Source organism: Eutrema salsugineum, unplaced genomic scaffold (assembly GCF_000478725.1).
Source record: "Eutrema salsugineum unplaced genomic scaffold, Eutsalg1_0 scaffold_2, whole genome shotgun sequence".
NCBI lineage: Eukaryota > Viridiplantae > Streptophyta > Magnoliopsida > Brassicales > Brassicaceae > Eutrema > Eutrema salsugineum.
Window position 1 is genome coordinate 13,441,110 of NW_006256829.1, and position 18,744 is coordinate 13,459,853.

Sequence of the window (18,744 nt, forward strand, 5' to 3'; positions counted from 1 at the left end):
GTGTCCCTTCGGGGACATCCGATAAAATTGGAACAATTTAGTTAATTTGATTAAAGAGAAGAGAATTACAACTATGTTTTCACGTAGTCACACTAATATTAACTTGTGTTTCTCATTCGTAGTTTTTCATAATTATAACATGGCTTTGAGGTGAGACTTGGCTCAGTGATCAACACGGATTTTTCAAAACCGGTTCCGGAAGAGAGAACCGACTCAGATATCAACATGGATTTCTCAAAAACCGGATTTGGAAATGAGAACCGAGTCAGATAGCAACATGGGTTTAATCTGATTTTGATCCCAATTTAGTTAATTTGATTAAAGAGAAGAGAATTACAACTATGTTTTCACGTAGTCACACTAATATTAACTTGTGTTTCTTATTCGTAGTTTTTCAAGGGACATTTTTTCATAATTACAAACAAAAATCTGATTAGTGTAAGAGATAATTACTCTTAGTGTTCTCTGATTTCCATTGTGTATTAACTTTACGAATGAATTCTTCAACTCGTCTTCGAAGCACACACTCGACTTCGCTCTCATTCTCTACCTCCAAGCTCTCTGTTTTCTTCATTCTCCCTTTCTCGTCCTTCTCTGAAAAATCTGAACCGGATTTCAACCTAGAAGACATTATCTGCAAACCGAGTTTGGACGTCAACGATCGTTCAGAACCGGGCGGTTTGGAGGGGATAAACGATTTAGATATCAACACAGGTTCTTGTAAACAGGGCTTTGAGGTAAGACTAGGCTCAGTGATCAACACGGATTTCTCAAAACCGGGTTTGGAAGAGAGAACCGTCTCAGATATCAACATGGATTTCTCAAAACCGGATTTGGAGATGAGAACCGAGTCAGATGTCAACATGGGTTTCAACGAACCGGTATTTGGTTTGTCTTGGGAACCCGGTTTAGAGTTTCCCAAGAGGATTAAGATGATGATGAAGTTACAGAAGAGGAACATGAATGAAGAATTTGATGCTGTTTTGTTGACGAACTCCAAAACAGAATCTATCACCATCTTGAGAAACAGAGAGTAGAGAGAGAGAGAGAGAGTAGAGAGAGAGGAGAAAGGTTGTTTGTGAGAAAGAGACGGCTTTTGAGAGACCTTTAAATTGAAGAAGAGACTTCTTAGACAAGTAGATGTTGACAATGACTGCTGAATAAAGTAGTTGGGATTATAGTTGTTTAATGATAATCTAAACAAGTCATTATTAATAATTTGATTTACTGTATCAAAGAAGAAACTCCTTGCCAGCTAAGTTGTAATAAGTCATCTTAACACCTAAGTCTCCTTTAAGACACATGGGTCTTTGTTAATTTAAATATCGTTATCGGAAAAAATGTAAAACAAATCATCCAACTTTCAAATTCTGGGCCAACAAAATTTGATAAGAAAAATCAGTTTTTAATGCACTGTATTATTTTGAAAAAAATTAAGTTACTGCCCAGTGCCCAGACAACAACTAATAGTAGTACTATTTAAGAATTTATATAATTGTCTATATTTTTTTTTGGTCTTATAGAAATAGAACAATCAGTTCTCATCCGCAAACAAAAAGAATAAAAGACTGATGGACTTACTTTTGCAACTTTGAATTCCTTGAGTAATCTTTAAAATTATATCAATATGATCGAAGATGTTTTAAAATTTTGTTTCTAAAAGAAAAATATGGGATCGTTGCAATAAAACCGATTCTTTGCAACAAAAAATATCTTAAGAATTATTTTAGCATAATGGAATCTGAAAAATGATGACCTTTGCGATAAAAAGAGATTTGTGCAAACTTAATCATTACAAAAAATATAATTGTATAAATATTATATTTATTCTTGATATTTTTTAAGATTGTTATGGTTTCGTTATCCTTACTTTTTTTGTTAAAGGATTTCGTTATCCTTACACGAATTTCCGGGGAAGAAAACATTTTTACACAGATAATCATCGATGTACATATTTCGTAGCTGTGTGTCTGTTCTTAGTAAGTGTTATTTATTTATTTAATTATATTTAGGAATTTATTTACGTCAACATAAATTATATTTTCCGAGATATATATTATTAATAAGAGACAATTTGCTATATAGACTAAGACCTGGTCAAAATTTGCCAATAAGGAAAAACGGTGTTTCAGGTGAAAATTTTGAATTCCAAATTGTGGCAGATTACGAAAAGAACCCTGAAGCTAACTTTTTCTGTTTTGCTAATTGTATTTTTGATTTAATTTAAATAACGAAAGAAAAGATAATATCGACATCTATAGGTTCCTGTAGATAGCGTAGGTTTGCTTGTAGGCATTTGAGAACCACAAAATATAACAGTTCTGGAATTTCTCTCTCATCAATCTTCTTTTTTTAACATATAAGTTATACAATTATATAACTTCTTATCAAACTACATACTTTGTTAGCATAGTAAGTTTCTGTATTCTTGAAACAAAAATAATTTTTGTATTCTTTGACACCTCTGAGTTGCTATATTTGATTTGATTATTGATTATATCAGAACTCATTAACATATACATTATACAGTTATATTAAACGTTATCAGTCTAAATAATTTTATTCATGTGTATACATCTACTTAATATATAAATTATACAATTACATAATTTTTTTTATCAAACTACATACTTTGTTAGCATGATAAGTTTCTGCATTCTTTAAAAAAAAAAATTGCTGCATTCTTTGACACTTGTTTATTTGGTTTGATAATTGAATATATCAGACCTTTGTTAACATATACGTTATAGAGATACATGAAACGGTAGCAGTATAAATAATTCTTTAGCGCTGTTTTTATCTGATATACGTTAACATATAAGTTATACAATTACTTAACATATTATAAAGCTATATAATTTGTTAGCGTGCTTAATTTCAGTTGCTATAATTGGCTTATCGAGTATTAATTTAAATTTATATGTGTAATAATATAGTTAACATGTTAAGTGGAATATTAGAGATATATCAAAACATTTATATGGTATAGTAAATGAATTGTAATCATCTGTAAAATATATTAGCAATCTAACACTCAATTTAGAAACCTAATTCTAAATTCAAAAATAATTTAGAGTGAGTGCAACTTTTGGATTCAAAGATAACCTGCTATATATTATCCAACTATATATTATTTTGATATATTAAAACATTTGTTAGATGGTATAAACATTTGTTGATTGTTAACTTTCAAATTAACATTTTTCCAACTTAACTCATCGAGATCTCCGTCTTCAACAATCTCTCTCTCAATCTCAGATCCATAATTTTAGAGAAGAAACAAATTTTTTAATTTACATCAGCAGATACTTTCAGAGAGGAGACGAAACTAAAATAACTTTGATTTAAATAAGATAAACAAGTTTGATTAGTTCTCTCGAAAAAGTTGAAACCAAACCAGAGAAATTGATCAGTATGGTTTCTGGGTCGCCAAAACTGCTGGAAAACGACGGTTGCTCCATAGTCGTTAGAAGCTTCCCCAATTGTGAGTCTCGTAATCTTTTCGCTTCTTCATGATCAAACGCATTAAGGATGGCCTTCACGACTTTCAATTTCTGGTAAGAGTTAACCTTCTCACCTACTGGTTCATGACCGGCGGCGAAAATCCTTCCGGGAAAATTAAAATTGGCAATGTGTTTGGGTTGAACTGACAAGAAAAACAATAAATCAGAACGGATGTACTGAGAATCAAGAAATTACAGTTGAAAGTAAGAATATTTGCAACAAAAAAATCACAAATTTTACCGAAGATGGAAGATGGATAGTGGGAGCGTGGTGTAAATGGCTTGAGGAAAGGACAAAAACTGTCTATGGACTTTTGTAGTTTTGAAATCGAGTCTAACAAGAAGTTTACCCAAAATATTATATTCGAACCAGATTTATTCGAAACTGTAACAAAATATCGGTGATATTAACAAAGAAAAAAGCAATAAATATCGTATTTTAAAATATAAATAAATATAGTATTATCTTCTCATTCAATAAAATTATTAAATCTGACACACAATCTCAAAATGCAGATGCATGATCTTAGTTATAGGTTCGATAGTATAGGGGTAATATTGTATTAAAAGAAATAGCACAGTGTCGAAATAGTGGACTTTCCTTCTTAGCAAATTATGATCAGTCCCAAGTATATACGACACATTTTCTTTATTAATAATTGGGACCTTTTAAGTGTACAAAAGGAATGGTTTACATGATCCTGGTTCAGTGGTTCGTATACGGTATACCGTATTGTTGGATCTTAGTGTCGAGCACTCCAGCTAAACCCGGTTGGTGAGATTCGACAGTGACTTCTTTAACCTGGTCGGCTAGTTTCTTCGTGCGCTTCTATGACCCGGATAACATGGTTAGGTGGTTTCTGTATATAAGAAAATTAATGTTTAATTATAAAGGTTACTCGTTTTGACCAGTCCACAGGCAAATACAATTAGGGGACAAATCTTTTGATACAAAACATTGGCATATCTATTTCCAACTCATCTTTTTGTATTTCTCACTCTTATTATTTCACTCCAAACTAAAATCTTTGTACTCATTTACTCGTTTATTTCAATCCAGACTGGATGTATTTCGTTCTAAATTAACTATCCATTTATTCATATTTTCTCTCCATTTTCTGTCTAGCACTTGATCAATTGTTGTCATCCAAAAATGAAACATATCCTTGTAAAACAAAAATATTTGATTGTTGATCCTTTTAAATCAACAATATTTTGTAGTTAATTACCAAATGACTCGTCCATATCTAATACAGCATGTTCTTTTTGTGGTGTGATCAATTCTGCTTCTAGATTTCTTTATAACAAAAATATATGATCTATTGTTTCCGTCTTGTTTTATAAGCTGTTTTAGCTAAAAACATAAAAATTAATTATTAATTATTATATATCCATAATACTAATGCCCACTTGATGATCTAGGTCAACCTATTTCCATACTTGCTTCAAGTTATTTTAATACTACATTTGAATTAATTATCATCAACTTAGAGTTTTTAGAAGAAAAAAAATTCCAAATATATATAAAATTCTAGCGGAAAACATATATAAAATTAATGCTATTGTGGATCTTTATCTTATCCCGATCTAATACAAGTTTTAGAGCTTTTTTTTTGAATAAATGTTAAATTTATTCTAAACAAAAAAACGTTTTTAAATCGAAATGTTTACGAGTTTAAGAAAACACAATCTAAAAAAACTTCCAATTCGAAATTTCAGTGTGGACTGAAAGCTAGCCAGAGTTGGTAGCCCTCTTCATAAGTCCGATCTCCAAACAAGCGAATGGAGTTGAACCTGTTCTTCATACCTTGTCTATCCTCCTTATTAGGTGCTGTGGAGCTGAGTGTTGCTCGCCATGACGTTTGCCATTTCTCTCACCCCAAATGTAGTATATAGTAATTTGGAACAGGTTTCTAACCGTGAACCCTCTTAGACGACCCTGATTCTGGTGAATTAGGAGTGTCAATAAATCCTCCCAGCTGCAAGTAAAATCATTCCCATGAATTCTTCTTGCTAGAGCAGTCAAAATCTGAGAAGTGTATGGACAGTCAAAGAATAGATAATCCCTGCATTCTATTGGCCGGATGAAGGCAGAACACGCATGAGGTATAGAGATGAGTACTCCATGTTAACATTCGGTCTCCAGTTGGAAGCCGGTTTAGAATTGTAATCCACTTGTGAAAACCAAATTTAGGGGTGTTATGAGTAAACCACACCACCTTACGCCATGGTGCAAGAGGATGTGGTTGCCGTAACAGTCAGTGGCGGAGGCAGAAATTTTTTTTATTGGGGGCATATATGGGACATGTATAATTTTATTAGTGGGGGCATTATTAGTTTGATTTATAAGTTACACCAGTTTTAATAATTTACTGGGGGCATATGACCCCAACATATTCTATGTGGCTCCGCTACTGGTAACAGTTCCCAGGTCTGTTTCGTACTGAACCGATGCTTATACTCGTCAAACTTGTACCTCCAGAGTACGATGTCGTCCTCATCAGGCTTGTAATGATTACGGGCTGCAACAATCTCGTCCTCGATTCTGTTAAAAATAGGGAATCTATGTCTTCTTCTGCGATGAGAACAGAGTGCAGTAGCGACTGTTGCTTTTGAGTTCAGACCAAGATCAATGTACCCTCTCTCTCCTGTAAGTATTAGAGCATTATTTATGAATGAACTAGGATAGTCTATAAGAATCAAGAATCTAAAATCAAAACAACTTGTAGATGGGGTTAATATCAGTGGATAGTACAACCTAAATTTCTGTTCGGTTCCATCAGGTTTTTGATTTTCATTGAACGTCGCAAATAGAAACCCATAATTGTTATTGCTTGGTCTCTTTGGTCTCTTTGGTATCCCTTTACCACTTTCCACATTTTTGATAAAGTTTCCGTTGTATTTTGATGCGATATACGGCGTTGTTAAGTTCTCGTTACAGGCAGAAGGCCATCCGATATACACCAAAGGTAAATCATTCACGCCTTCTTTCTCCATTGCCCAAACAAACGTATCAATTATCACATCAAACATGTTTGAGTAACCTAGTGGACCTGTGACATCCCAAGAATTAGGTTTAGGGCCTATTTTTTTGATCAAAACCCTAAAGTGTTAACCCTAAAACTTGTCGCCGAAGAAACCATAATCCTAGCTTATTGAAGAAGAAAACCATAGCTTGCAAAGCCCAAGAGTGAAAGAAAGTATTTAAGCTAATTCTTAAGAGTTTCTGAAGCCTTCAGAGCCTAATTTTCGTGGCCCTAATATAAGGAGAAGGGAAGCCCAATGTTAGAAGCCCAATGTTAGAAGCCCAATCGGATCAATAAGGGCAATTCTGACTTTCTGCAATCAGACTTAGAATTCTCTTTTCCACTCTATAAATAGATGGAGCTCGTGGCAGAGAGAAGACAGAGTGATCTTGTGGCGAAGCCCTGCCGAAATCATGTTTGAGCAGCCACCATCAAACACCTCGAAGGAGAAGCCACTGCAGCCTCTAGAAGACAGATCGGACCAGTCGTGGCGCAGAAGAGGAACGAACAGTCAAACAAATTTGGATCGACCTAAAAAATTGGTGAGAATGTTCTCGACCCTTAGACCTAGCTATAGCCGAAAGCCGTTTATTATTTGGAGCTACGGTTTGAAAGTTATGAGTGTTTTGCCGAGTCATATCTGTGCAGATCCGATCCGCGAGCAGCCAACTTGCGATGTGTTTTCCGGCGATCTAGGAAGTTTTGGAAGACGATCTACATACTGGCGTGAATATCTTTAACCCATCTTTCGATATCAATCTTCAGATATCTATTCCGAGCTGTGACCAGAAAGTTATGACCATTTTTCTTCCATGTATCAAATCTATCCGAATGTGAATCAGGTTTGCTATTTTTCTTCAAGTGGCAAAGGTGAGGACAAGTTTGTGGATTTCTAAGATATATTAGTTGATTAGTAATATGTGTATGCTTAGTGTAGGTATTAAACATAACTGATAATTGGTAGTTGATAAAAGGTAATTGATATTGGTTGTTGATTGTTTATTGATGATGATACATAATGAGTAATATTGAAATATGATAATAAGAATGTAAAATACTTAGTTGCTAGTTGGAATAATACTTATTTGGTTAATGACGGCCTACAACGAAGAACTGAATATTGTAAAGTTATAGTGATCGATAAATTGTTTGACGTTTTACAGTGAAAGACTGAATATTGTGAAGCTGTAGTGATCGAGAAAGGGCTGACGAGCCATAGTCAAACCCTGTTGAAGGTAGTGGCACCGGTAACTTTTCAAGCCCAGAACGGGTGGTGGCAGAGAATGAGCACCACTGACGGAAGTTCTTTGGGAATGTGAAATAGACTATTTAGGTTGATTGTTTTGAATGATTGAATGATTCTATTTATTTAGAAATATTAAAATTATATATATTATATAATAACATATATATTATATAATAGTATTAATTATTCTAGGTTGATTGTTACTTGAGTTTGATGTCTATATTTTGTATATATATTATTGTTATTTCAAATAATATAACAAAGAATCTTGTGTGTTCCAAGAGTACATCTTCACTGAGTATTTTTTCCTAAATACTATCCCCTATCTTCTTTTTCAGGTGAGACCAAAGAGTAGTACTTGTGACAGTTGTTGCGGTATTATGTCCGGAAGTCAGGAGCGCATTTTGTAATTATTTTTAAGAAAAATTTTAATTAAATTATTTTTAACTTCTTCAAATATTTAAGATTTTCGAGTTTTCGATTTATATATTTTTAAAAAAAGATTTTTGATAATAAATGATTATTTAATGTGTTCATTATTATTTTTAAAAAGCTGTTAAATGAAGGTAATTCAAATTAAGTTATTTTTGTGAAATTAAAGTGTCTCGGGCCATCTTGAACCACGACCACGTCAGTGTCCAAAATGGCATAATCAAGACGGATGTTTGGCAGGATTGGACGCGTAGGAGAAGTAAGGGTAGATATAGACGAGGAGTGGCGTACTTGTTTGTGACAAAAACTTAAGCACTGGGGTGAGTTGTTCACGCGCGTGGGCGTGAACACTCCCGCATAAGGTGGGTATGACTGGCCAAGGTTGGTCATAGCCACAGTGGTGCTGATCAAGATCGAGAGACTCCTCGACTTGACGAGGTTGGTGAGAGACTGCATGACGGGTAGGCGGGTAGCACATGTGAGACCCGAATTGTCCCAGGAAGTCTCCCAGGATGACTTCATTCCCGACAGTAATGAAGGTGATGTTGACATCAGCTAAGTAAAATTCAATGTTGGTCACGAACCTTGTGTTAACAGCGTCTGCACTGACCGCAAGAAGCGCCAAGTCTTGGTTCTTGACGCCTACAATGACTCCAATATTCTGGTTTCCGTGAAAGGAGATTAGTACGTGAAAGGAGATTAGTACGTCCATGTTTGTGTCGGAGATCCGAATTTTAGGACTTGTAGAGGTTGATAACTTAAGATGGAGGCGGGGGAGGTTGTGTCCGAAGAGACCGTAGCTCAAGCCAATTTTTGTTGATGCGTCTACAAAGCCACTATTAACGTTGTAGTTGAACAGAAGTGCCATGCACGAGAGAGTGAGCATGAACGTTTTTGTAGAATAATCCATACTGAATCTGCAAAATCAGTAAGATAAAATGTTATACTTTTAATTTGAAATGTAAATAAAATAAAAAATTGAGATGTATATAATTTTTGTCCTCAATGTATACAACCTCTCTTATGATACATCAAAGGATCATACTTGTTTCAAGAACGGACACGACAGAATCAAGCCAAACTTGTTTCTTGTTTCTATTATCTTTTTTTTTTTTCCGTTGTCAATTGTGTAGTTCGTAGGTACTTGGTTGTAGGTACGTGCAATTTATATACTATAACTTGTGATATGTTTTTTTTTGAATGAATGTTAAATTTATTCGAACAAAAAAAACTTTTTTACATCAAAGATGCTAGCAAATTAGAAAACAAGTTTCAAAGATTCAAAACATATTATTGTTGTCTTGAAGCTATCCAAAGTTGAAAGCCTTCATCATATTTCCTGTCTCCGAGTCTTTGAATGGAGCTGAAACGGTTCTTCATGCCTTTGTCGATTATCCGGATAATCTTTTGCTGGGAAAGATGGCTTTCGCCATGACGTCGCCTGTTCCTCTCGCCCCATATGTGATAGAGAGTGATGTGGAAAAGATATTTGAGTAGGAACTGCCTTAGGCGAGTTCTTTGTCTGAAAACAGAGGTGACTATGTCGTCCCAAGCACAAGTAAAATCATGTCCAAAAACACCTTCAGCTAGCTCCGTCCATACCTCAGTGGTGTATGGGCAACCAAAGTAAAGGTGATCTCGAGTTTCCAGCGGATGGAGGCAAAACACACATGATGTAGAGATATGATTACCCCAAGCTAACATTCTGTCTCCTGTAGGTAATCTATTAAGTACTGCAGTCCAGGTGTGGAAGGCGTATTTGGGTGTGTTGTGACTGAACCATACGAATCTGCTCCAAGTGACTCGCGGCTTAGTTTCCCGAATCTGTTCCCATGTAGATCGAGTCTCAAACTTAGGCCTGTAATCTCCTGTTTTTTGTCACCAAAGCACAACATCCTCTTCTCCAGGTTGGTATCTGCGTCTCATGTCCTCGATTTCAGCCTCAATTTGGTTGAGAAAGGGAGATCGATGCTGCCTACGTTGTCTGTTTGAGTTGATGACTTTTGCGACTGTTGTCTTGGAGTTTAGACCAAGATCTATGTATCCACGTTCTCCTGTGAGATCAATCAAACTTCCCATCCTCGTCCATACATCAAACCAGAAGTAAGTGGATTTCCCATCCTTAACTTCCATTCTAATGAACTCTTTCGCTCTATCTCGTATTTGGAGAATATGTTTCCACATCCAGGACCCCAGCGATGAGCTAGTAGGTTATTTAATGCTCCAGATTGATGCGCCTCGAATAAACCGAGCGTGAATCCACCTGATCCGAAGAGATGATTTTGCTGTTTGTATGCGCCAGAACAGCTTCAGAACACAAACATCATTTGCTTCCCTTAGATTTTTCAGCCCCAATCTGCCCTCATTCTTCGGAAAGCACACATCACTCCAAGCCATATTCGCCTTTTTTGTGTTAAGATCAGGACCTGACCACAAAAAAGCCGAGCAAATCTTTTCAATCTCGTCGATACAGCCTCTTGGGAGCCAAAATGCTGAGATCCAGAAATTCGTTAAACTGGCTATAACCGAAGTCAGAAGTTGTAAGCGACCAGCAAAAGATAGAAAACGAGATGTTCAAGAGTTTATTCTCCGGCGAATCTTATCGATACGGGGAGTATAATCGGTCTTGCTCATCTTCTTGGTAAGCAATGGCAGACCAAGGTATCGAACAGGTAAAGATCCTGCCACAAAAGGGAAATTCGCGAGAGTTGTAGTGCGAACAGTTTCTGTCACTCCAGCCAGGTATACCGTGCTCTTCTCAACACTGATTTTTAGGCCAGATACTTTAGCAAACTCATCAAATACCGCAATGATTCCTACCATTGAAGTCGAGCTGCCGTCAGAGAAGACCATTAAATCGTCGGCAAAGCAAAGATGTGTAAGTGTGAGATCTTTACACTGTAGGTGAAAACCAAATCGCCTTTCTATGGCCGCTTTATCTAGCATCTTCGAGAGGACGTTCATGCAAATCACAAACAGATAAGGAGATAAGGAGCATCCCTGTCTTAGTCGTCGCTTGCTACCTAAACCCTGACTAATTCTGAAGCAAGAAGCAGGTTCTCTATTAAGAGTCTGTCTTTGACAAAAGCAGATTGGTTTGGAGCAATGAACTGAAGAAGGATATAATCTTGGAGATGATCTTATACAAAACATTGCAGTAAGATATTAGCCTGTAGTCTTTCATCTCAATAGCTTCTTCTTTCTTTGGAATGAGTGCAAGAATAGTCGAGTTAATTCCTTTAGGTAGAAAACCCTTGACAAAAACGCATGTTTACTGAACACGAGTTCTTTACCGATTATAGGCCAGGCTGTTTTATAAAATTCCACAGTGAATCCATCTGGCCCCGGAGATTTCCCTCCAGCCATAGCAAACAACACATCATGTATCTCCTTCTCTGTGACATCACGAATAAGAACCTCCTGGTCCATTACTGAACATCTAAACCCCATCAGATCCGCTAAAACATCGACATCCAAAAGCTCAAACTCTGGTGGCTCTTGGTTCAGGAAATCTTCAAAAAAACCCCGAGGCTTCTGCTTTAAGTTCCCACTGCCCAGTAATGATAACTCCCAAAGCTGTTCGAATCTCTTTAATACCATTTCTCACCTCCCTTGCTTTCACAGCACAGTGGAAAGCCTTTGTGCATCTATCTCCCACACTTAACCAATGAAGTTTTGATTTTTGTTTCAGAAACTCTTCCTCCAACTTCGCTAAATGTTCCCACCTTTCAAAAGCTGCAGCCTCTATCTCTTGGTTAACTGAAGTAGGGTCTGAAAGAGTTTTTCCTGCTTGTCACACAATTCAACAAAGCTTTCCTTCACCTTGGTAGTAAGATTATGCAAATTAGCCCTTGAGATATCTCGGATAAGCCCCTTAAGATCCTTGAGCTTCTTCGTAAAACGGAACAACGTCGAGGTAGATAAGTGCAGAGGCTGCGTTTCTTTCCAGTAAGCAGAGAGCTTCGGTAGGAATTCTGGTAACGTGGCTATCACGTTTGTGAATTTAAAAGGTTTCTTCTTGTTTGCAATCACCGCGGGAGTGAGATGAACTCTGCAACGAAGGTGATCCGAGCAACCACCAGGTTCAAATACACAGTAAGAAGATGAGGACCTATTCAGCCAAATATTGTTGATCAGTACCCGGTCCAGCTTTTTGCATATCAGATCGTTGGATCTTTTGTTTCCCCAAGTGTATAAGGGGCCATGGTAACTCATGTCCATCAAACAGCAATCTCGCAGCAGATCCTGGAAATCCTGCATTCCACTTTCTGAGCCAGTAAATGTATCAGAATTTGATCTCACCTCTCCTGAAGTAATCTCGTTAAAATCCCCCAAAAGCATCCATCTCAGCTTTTTCAGAATAGGAGAACTAGAATGGCTTCGAAGATCATCCCAAAATTCTCTCCTCTCATGCTCAAAGTTCGAAGCATAAACGAATGATACCAGAAATTCCTCTGATTCATCTTGCAGCTTAACCAGAGCAGACACCACTTGTGCACTTTTAAAAACTGGGGTAACCCTGACTGTATCCTTACAAAAAACCCATATACGACCAAGTCTATGATGCTCATAGTTGCTCATAACTGACCAATATGTTTTAAGGATAAAAAAAAGTCGTCTAGACTTGAATATTTAATATTAAATTGGTATTCCAAAAAAAGATTGGTATTTTCTGTAAAAATAACGTTTAAATAAAAATATATTTATATATAATTCAAAAAGATTAAGCGCATTTCAAAAAACAAATGTGTATAGAACAGATAGTCGATTATTGTTTGGTTATATGTATTCATTAAAAACAAACTTCGATGGTCTGTATGTAATTAAATTTCGAAGATTTTCTTTATGTAACTGTATGGTGAATGGTTATCAAAAATAAAACTGTATGCTGAATGGAAGTGTGACTAAGGTGTGATTGCAATTTGAGTGTGACTGTGTGAGAGAACGATGAGATTATGTGTCCATTCAACCTAACATACAAGTCATGAAATGGACCACATCTCTTACTAACATTTTTGTATAACTGATTTAACACTCATGTCTTTAAACTCATGAAACTATTAGATAAGGAACTCAAAAAGAGGAAAAAAACAAGTAGAGATCACATGACACAAAAACAATATTTCTACATTACCAGCTTCATCCAACTCTAGATTGTGGAAGCTCAATACGTCTTTTGTAATTTATGCATGTTAATTCCTTAGTCAATTGATTCAAATTAGTTAAATTTTAGTATTCAACGTCATTCAAGTAGTTGAAAACTAAGTTCCGGATACAGTATTTTACGACTGAAACAAATATCATACATTTCTTTAATATCACTAAAGATTTGAGAACGTCTTTAAAAATGTAAAACTCTTAACCACTTGTAAATGTAAGAATTTAGTGAAAAGGCTTGGATTGAACTGTTATTTATATTTTTGATGTTTATTATTTGAATTTATAACGTTGATGTTTATTATTTGATTTTTTGTTTTTATTGTATAAGAAGAAAGCATCAAAAGCCAAAAATGGCGCGCGTCTGCGTTTCTGATGTTCCTCTTCATAAGAGTTCATATTTATATACCATTATACAATCACCAATAAAAACCGTGTAAAAAAAATAAAGAAGCAGCAAAATCCAACGAAATCATAAAACATAATTTTAAACCATAATCAAAGATTCCAATTCACAACAACCCGAAGTGAATCCAATCTCTTAGGCGTCACTGACGTGAGCACTAGCCGCCTCCATCAAACCGTTGCGTATCTGGTCGCTGATGTCCCTCACGTGTCCAGGACCGTGCGGGAGAAACACGGTCGTGTTCTTCGACGAGTTTCCAAGATCCCTCATCGTATCAAAGTACTGTGTGATCATGATCAAGTCCATCACTTCTTTAGCCGATGTGCCTTCTACTTTGCTAGAGAAGTTCATTATGTTCTCTCTCAATCCGTCCGTGATTGCTTGCCTTTGTCTAGCCACCCCAACACCACCTAAGTACTTGGATTCCGCTTCTGCTTCCGCTCTCTTCACTTGGAGAATCTTCTCTGCTTCTCCTTTGTACACACTCGCGAGCTGGAGCCTTTGTGCTGCATTTTAAAGTAGAACGGATGCAAAATGAGAAATGAAATCATCAAAAATGTGGGTTTTTTTAACTCCCCATGATGTGATAAAAGCAAGTGAACAATCAAAATGAAACCTTTATAAGCATTCCAATAGTAAATCATTCTCTGCTTTGATCTGTAGGAACAGAAATTAAGTTTACCTGCATTGATCTCGTTCATCGCCTTGCGTACAGAAGGATCGGGGAGGATATCAACCATTAGAATGTGCTCGATGCTGTATCCATAAGCTCCCATCACCTGAAGAAACAATTCTCAATCATGACCATTACAGAACTCGTCACTAGCTTCCTAAAAGACGCTATTTACAATCCTACATAGCCTCTCTATGCAATCCAAACATATTATAAAGGCTCAATTTCTCACTTATTAGTTAGCTCAAATGCACGAATCTCACAAACCATAAGTGAAGGAGAAAAGATTACCTTTTCGAGTTCCTCAAGAACAGACTTGGCGACTTCTCCCTTTTGTTCAAAAAGGGCATCTAGCGTCATCATTGGAACCAAAGCTCTAACCACTTTGATTTTGGAAACAAACATACATTTAGAGAGATTAAGAATAAAAAAAGAGCTTATTCGAAAGAAAGAATGAGAAAACAAAAAAAAACAAAAGTTACCATCAAATACATAAGCTTGGATCTGCTCTCTTGGGTTTTGTAGCTCATAAAACGCATCATCAGCACTAGTTTTCACTACACGATACTGAATCGAGCAAACCAGCTGCACAAATACATTATCCTGCAAACAATACACAAAAACCTACTTACGTCGATTTACATAGTAGCCCAATTTTCTTCGATCCACAAAAAAATCGATTAAAAAACTCTAAGATCAATCACTACTCCTTCAAGACTACAATTCGAGATTCAAATTTTGCTAATCCTCTGGGAAGAGAGACGAAATTGGTGGTGATCGAGGAGGATGTTGAAATTCAAAACCAACCTTTGTTTTGGTCTCGATTTTGACGTCGAGAGAGTTGATCCTGGTGGAGAGGACTCCGGCGAGCCATTGACCGGCGAGAGGGTTGAAGAAATGACACCCAGGCTCGGCTATATGCTCGAATCGGCCCCAACGTTCGACTACACCAACGCTCGCTTGATCAATGCAACCTCCGAAGATGCAAAACGTATTCCCCATTTTCTAAGCGGTTTCGAGAAGAAGAAGAAGAAGAAGAAGAAGAAGACGAAGAAGAGCGAAGTTTCAACTTGAGACCGATTCTCGTTTATACGATTCGATTTCTATTGAATGGGATCGGGTCCACTTTTGTTACGGAGGAACAAAGCCACCGTCCGATGAAGCGGTTGCAGACAAATAAACGGCTTGGATCACTGAGATATTATCAGCTATCCAATGTGCACGTCACCATTCTCTTTAGATATTTCGATATAATTTTCTTATTAAAAACACTAAGATTACGAAAATTCTTAATCTAATTTTCTTCATTTTTGTTAAGAGTTGAATTAGAGTTTGATCCAACAAGTTAAAAAGCAAAATCCACACTCCAATTATAACTAGATTCTTCACACAAAGTCATATGTGCTCTAAATACCATCAATCTCTTCTTCTAGGTCTGATAGTATTGGTGAACTTGCTTACAATTTTAAACGTCTATGCACACACTTTTTAAAATGCCGAACTCCACGATATGTTTGTGGCGAGCACAATGAACACCTCCGTGGCGAAAAGAGTTTTTAATAATTTTCCCAATATTTTGCTTCTTTGGAATTTTTTCTTCATAAATTAATGGGATGTAATAGAGTTTTTAGCTCTAATATTACTCAAAAGAATAACATCATTGTGAAAATAACAGAACAAAGTACGTTGATTAAATGGTAAGAAGACTACACTAAGATCAAATCAGTTTTTTACGTAGACTGTAAACCACACAACTTAAATTCAGAAACAAAACCGATTTAGAAAACTTGATCAGACGCTAGATCCGATCCAACACCCGCGTTATGTCTCATTAAAACCCAGAAAAATCCCAAATCGATCTCTTGTTATGTGGGAAAGCCAAAATTTTCAAATAATTACTATATAGTTTAGTAAAATTAGACAAATGATCAAAATCTCATAACCAATTCTTGCACGATCATTTTGTTTTGTTTCTAGTTTTTTTAAAACTTACAACTACCTATGATCTTTATTAGACTAAGTACAACTTTGCAAGAACAACCCCTTTCTTGCATTCATGCTAGCACTAATATGTACCTTCAGTTCATCTGCATTTGTGAATGTTTTTATTGATGAAAGTGAAAAAAAAAAAAGTAAGTGATCAAATGGGTAACAGACTATGAGTATATATGAGGAGTAATGTACATGATATGCATTGGAGTTAATATTATTAATCACCGACAAGAGTTTGTTTTAAAAGTACTAGAGAACCTTCTAGTATGGGATAAAAATTATCCTTAGGTATAAGAAACGAGAGTACGAAAATCATAGTTCTACCCATATTTACTATACTAGATGCCACATTTAAAAATAATAATGGATTTTGGATAGTTATTTTTTCCTTTTCCACTTACTTTCATTTGGTTCATTTAATGGTTCTTTTTTTTGATAGAATGTGAATATTATATCAAAAACCAATCGGAACGATTCCTTACAAAAGCTGGCGAAGCAAATTAGCATTCCTCGGATTCCAAAAAAGAATAAAAACCCCCGAGGAGAAGACTAAAAAACCTATTACAAAGAGAGCTAGCTAACTATACATAAACCAGTTAGAGCCCCAGCTTAGAGAGAGTCTTCTGCCACACCTGTCTAGCGAAGTCGCATTGAACGAGAAGATGGTCCCTCGTTTCCACCGCTCTACTGCAGCAGCAGCACTGATCGGTTACAGCTGCATTCCATTGAGCAAGACGGGCTCTAACTGGTAAGCGATTCCTCTGAGCGACCCAGAAAGTGAAGGCGTGTCTGGGAACATGGCCCGAGAACCACACCACTTTGAACCAAGCAACCTTAGGCGCCAATGGACGCGGCATTCCCAAGTTTTAGAGGAGTTGAAAGCCGAGGAATTAGCGTTGCCAGCGTCCCAGTAGAATAAATCCGGTCCCAAAGAATCAGTAGGCGGAGCGGTACGAATAAAGAGGTCCCTTATGTCATGCAGGCAATCGTGGCGAGTTCGAATACCGGGGAGAGTCCAACCAGCAGGAGAGCACGCCTCTTTGACAGAACTGCCCGCGGAAACACCAAGGAGACGAGGACCATTGCTGCCAGCAAAGTCCAATAAAGGGCCGAAGGTCGACCAGTGATCATACCAGAAGAGACATTCCTTACCGTCGCCAACCTTGCACCGAAGAAACTTCATTGCAAGCGGTCGCAGCTTGAGAATAAATTTCCAAACCCAGGAGGCCTGACATGTCAAATCCTGAGCCCAGAAGTTGATGCATTTTAGCCTGTGTTCCTTTACCCAGGCGACCCACAACAAACCACTACCTGAGAAAAGCAACCAGACCAAGCGCAAGTCAGAACCTTGTTCCAAAGTGAGAGATTGCGCAGACCCAAACCACCTTCGCATTTAGGCATACAGGCATGGTTCCAACTTTGATGCCTGTTTTCTTCTGAATATCCCCGGACCACAAGAATCTATTACAAAGGCCTTCAATGTCTTTAAGACAACATTTGGGGAGAGAAAAGGCACTCATCCAGAAATTCACCGAGCTGTATATTATCGAGGAGATCAGCTGTAAGCGCCCTGCAAAAGATAAAGGCTTCACCATCCAGTTAGAGAAGCGAGCAGTTACTGCATCAATGAGGGGGGAGTATTCACTCCGTCTTAGCTTCATATGCATAAGGGGGAGCCCTAAGTATCGGACAGGTAGAGAACCCTCGAGGAAACAAAAAGAAAGAGTCTCAGCGGTTTCCTGCGGGTTCAAACCTGAAGTGAAAAGGGCTGACTTATCTGTGTTCATGCATAAGCCCGAGATGCTAGAAAAATTCGAAAGAGTCTCCACAATTGCTTTCAACGACCCCGGTTTCCCATCATAGAACAGCATAATGTCGTCAGCGAAGGCAATGTGGGTGATTTGAGGATTACGACCTCTCGGGTGGAGGCCGATGTGGTGAGCAGCATAGCGAGCTTCAAGCATATTTCCAAAGACCTCCATGGCAAGGACAAACTGGTAAGGGGAGATGGAATCACTCTGTCTCAGCCCGTTGGTTCCTTTAAAGTACCCGTAGATCCCTCCAATAATGCAAACAGAGAAGCTAGTCGTTGACATACACTGAGCGATCCAGTTAATAAATGCATCAGGGAAGCCCGCAGATTAGAGAGCCTCTATAATGAATTCCCATTTTACCGAGTCGAAAGCTTTGCGGAGGTCCACCATTAGCGTTCCCCTGCGACCAACATGTTTCTGATTAGAACCCTGGATCATCTCGGTGGCTAGAAGAACGTTCTCCACCAGCAACCGACCTTTCAGGAAAGCTGTCTG

At 37.2% G+C, this 18,744-nt stretch overlaps 2 protein-coding genes and 1 pseudogene across 3 annotated transcripts; all 3 read right to left on the reverse strand.

Moving 5' to 3' along the window:
- Positions 1-304: 304 nt before the first annotated feature.
- LOC112086788 lies at positions 305-1,050 on the reverse strand. The gene has a single exon (XM_024156579.1). It carries the CDS (start codon positions 1,016-1,018, stop codon positions 434-436), a length of 585 nt encoding a protein of 194 aa, XP_024012347.1. The 5' UTR covers positions 1,019-1,050; the 3' UTR covers positions 305-433.
- A 5,166-nt stretch (positions 1,051-6,216) lies between these two features.
- LOC18017810 lies at positions 6,217-9,117 on the reverse strand (annotated as a pseudogene).
- A 4,587-nt stretch (positions 9,118-13,704) lies between these two features.
- Positions 13,705-15,548, reverse strand: LOC18017811 (hypersensitive-induced response protein 4). Of its 2 annotated transcripts, XM_006401881.2 has the most exons (5): positions 15,251-15,548; positions 14,926-15,046; positions 14,735-14,826; positions 14,453-14,549; positions 13,906-14,276 (listed from the first exon to the last, which is right to left on the reverse strand). In XM_006401881.2, the coding sequence occupies exons 1-5, from the start codon at positions 15,443-15,445 to the stop codon at positions 13,906-13,908; spliced, it is 876 nt and encodes a 291-aa protein (XP_006401944.1). In that variant the 5' UTR covers positions 15,446-15,548. The 2 variants fall into 2 exon arrangements, with proteins under 2 accessions (XP_024012599.1, XP_006401944.1); XM_024156831.1 differs by having other exon boundaries at positions 13,705-14,276; positions 14,735-15,046.
- Between the last annotated feature and the right edge of the window lie 3,196 nt (positions 15,549-18,744).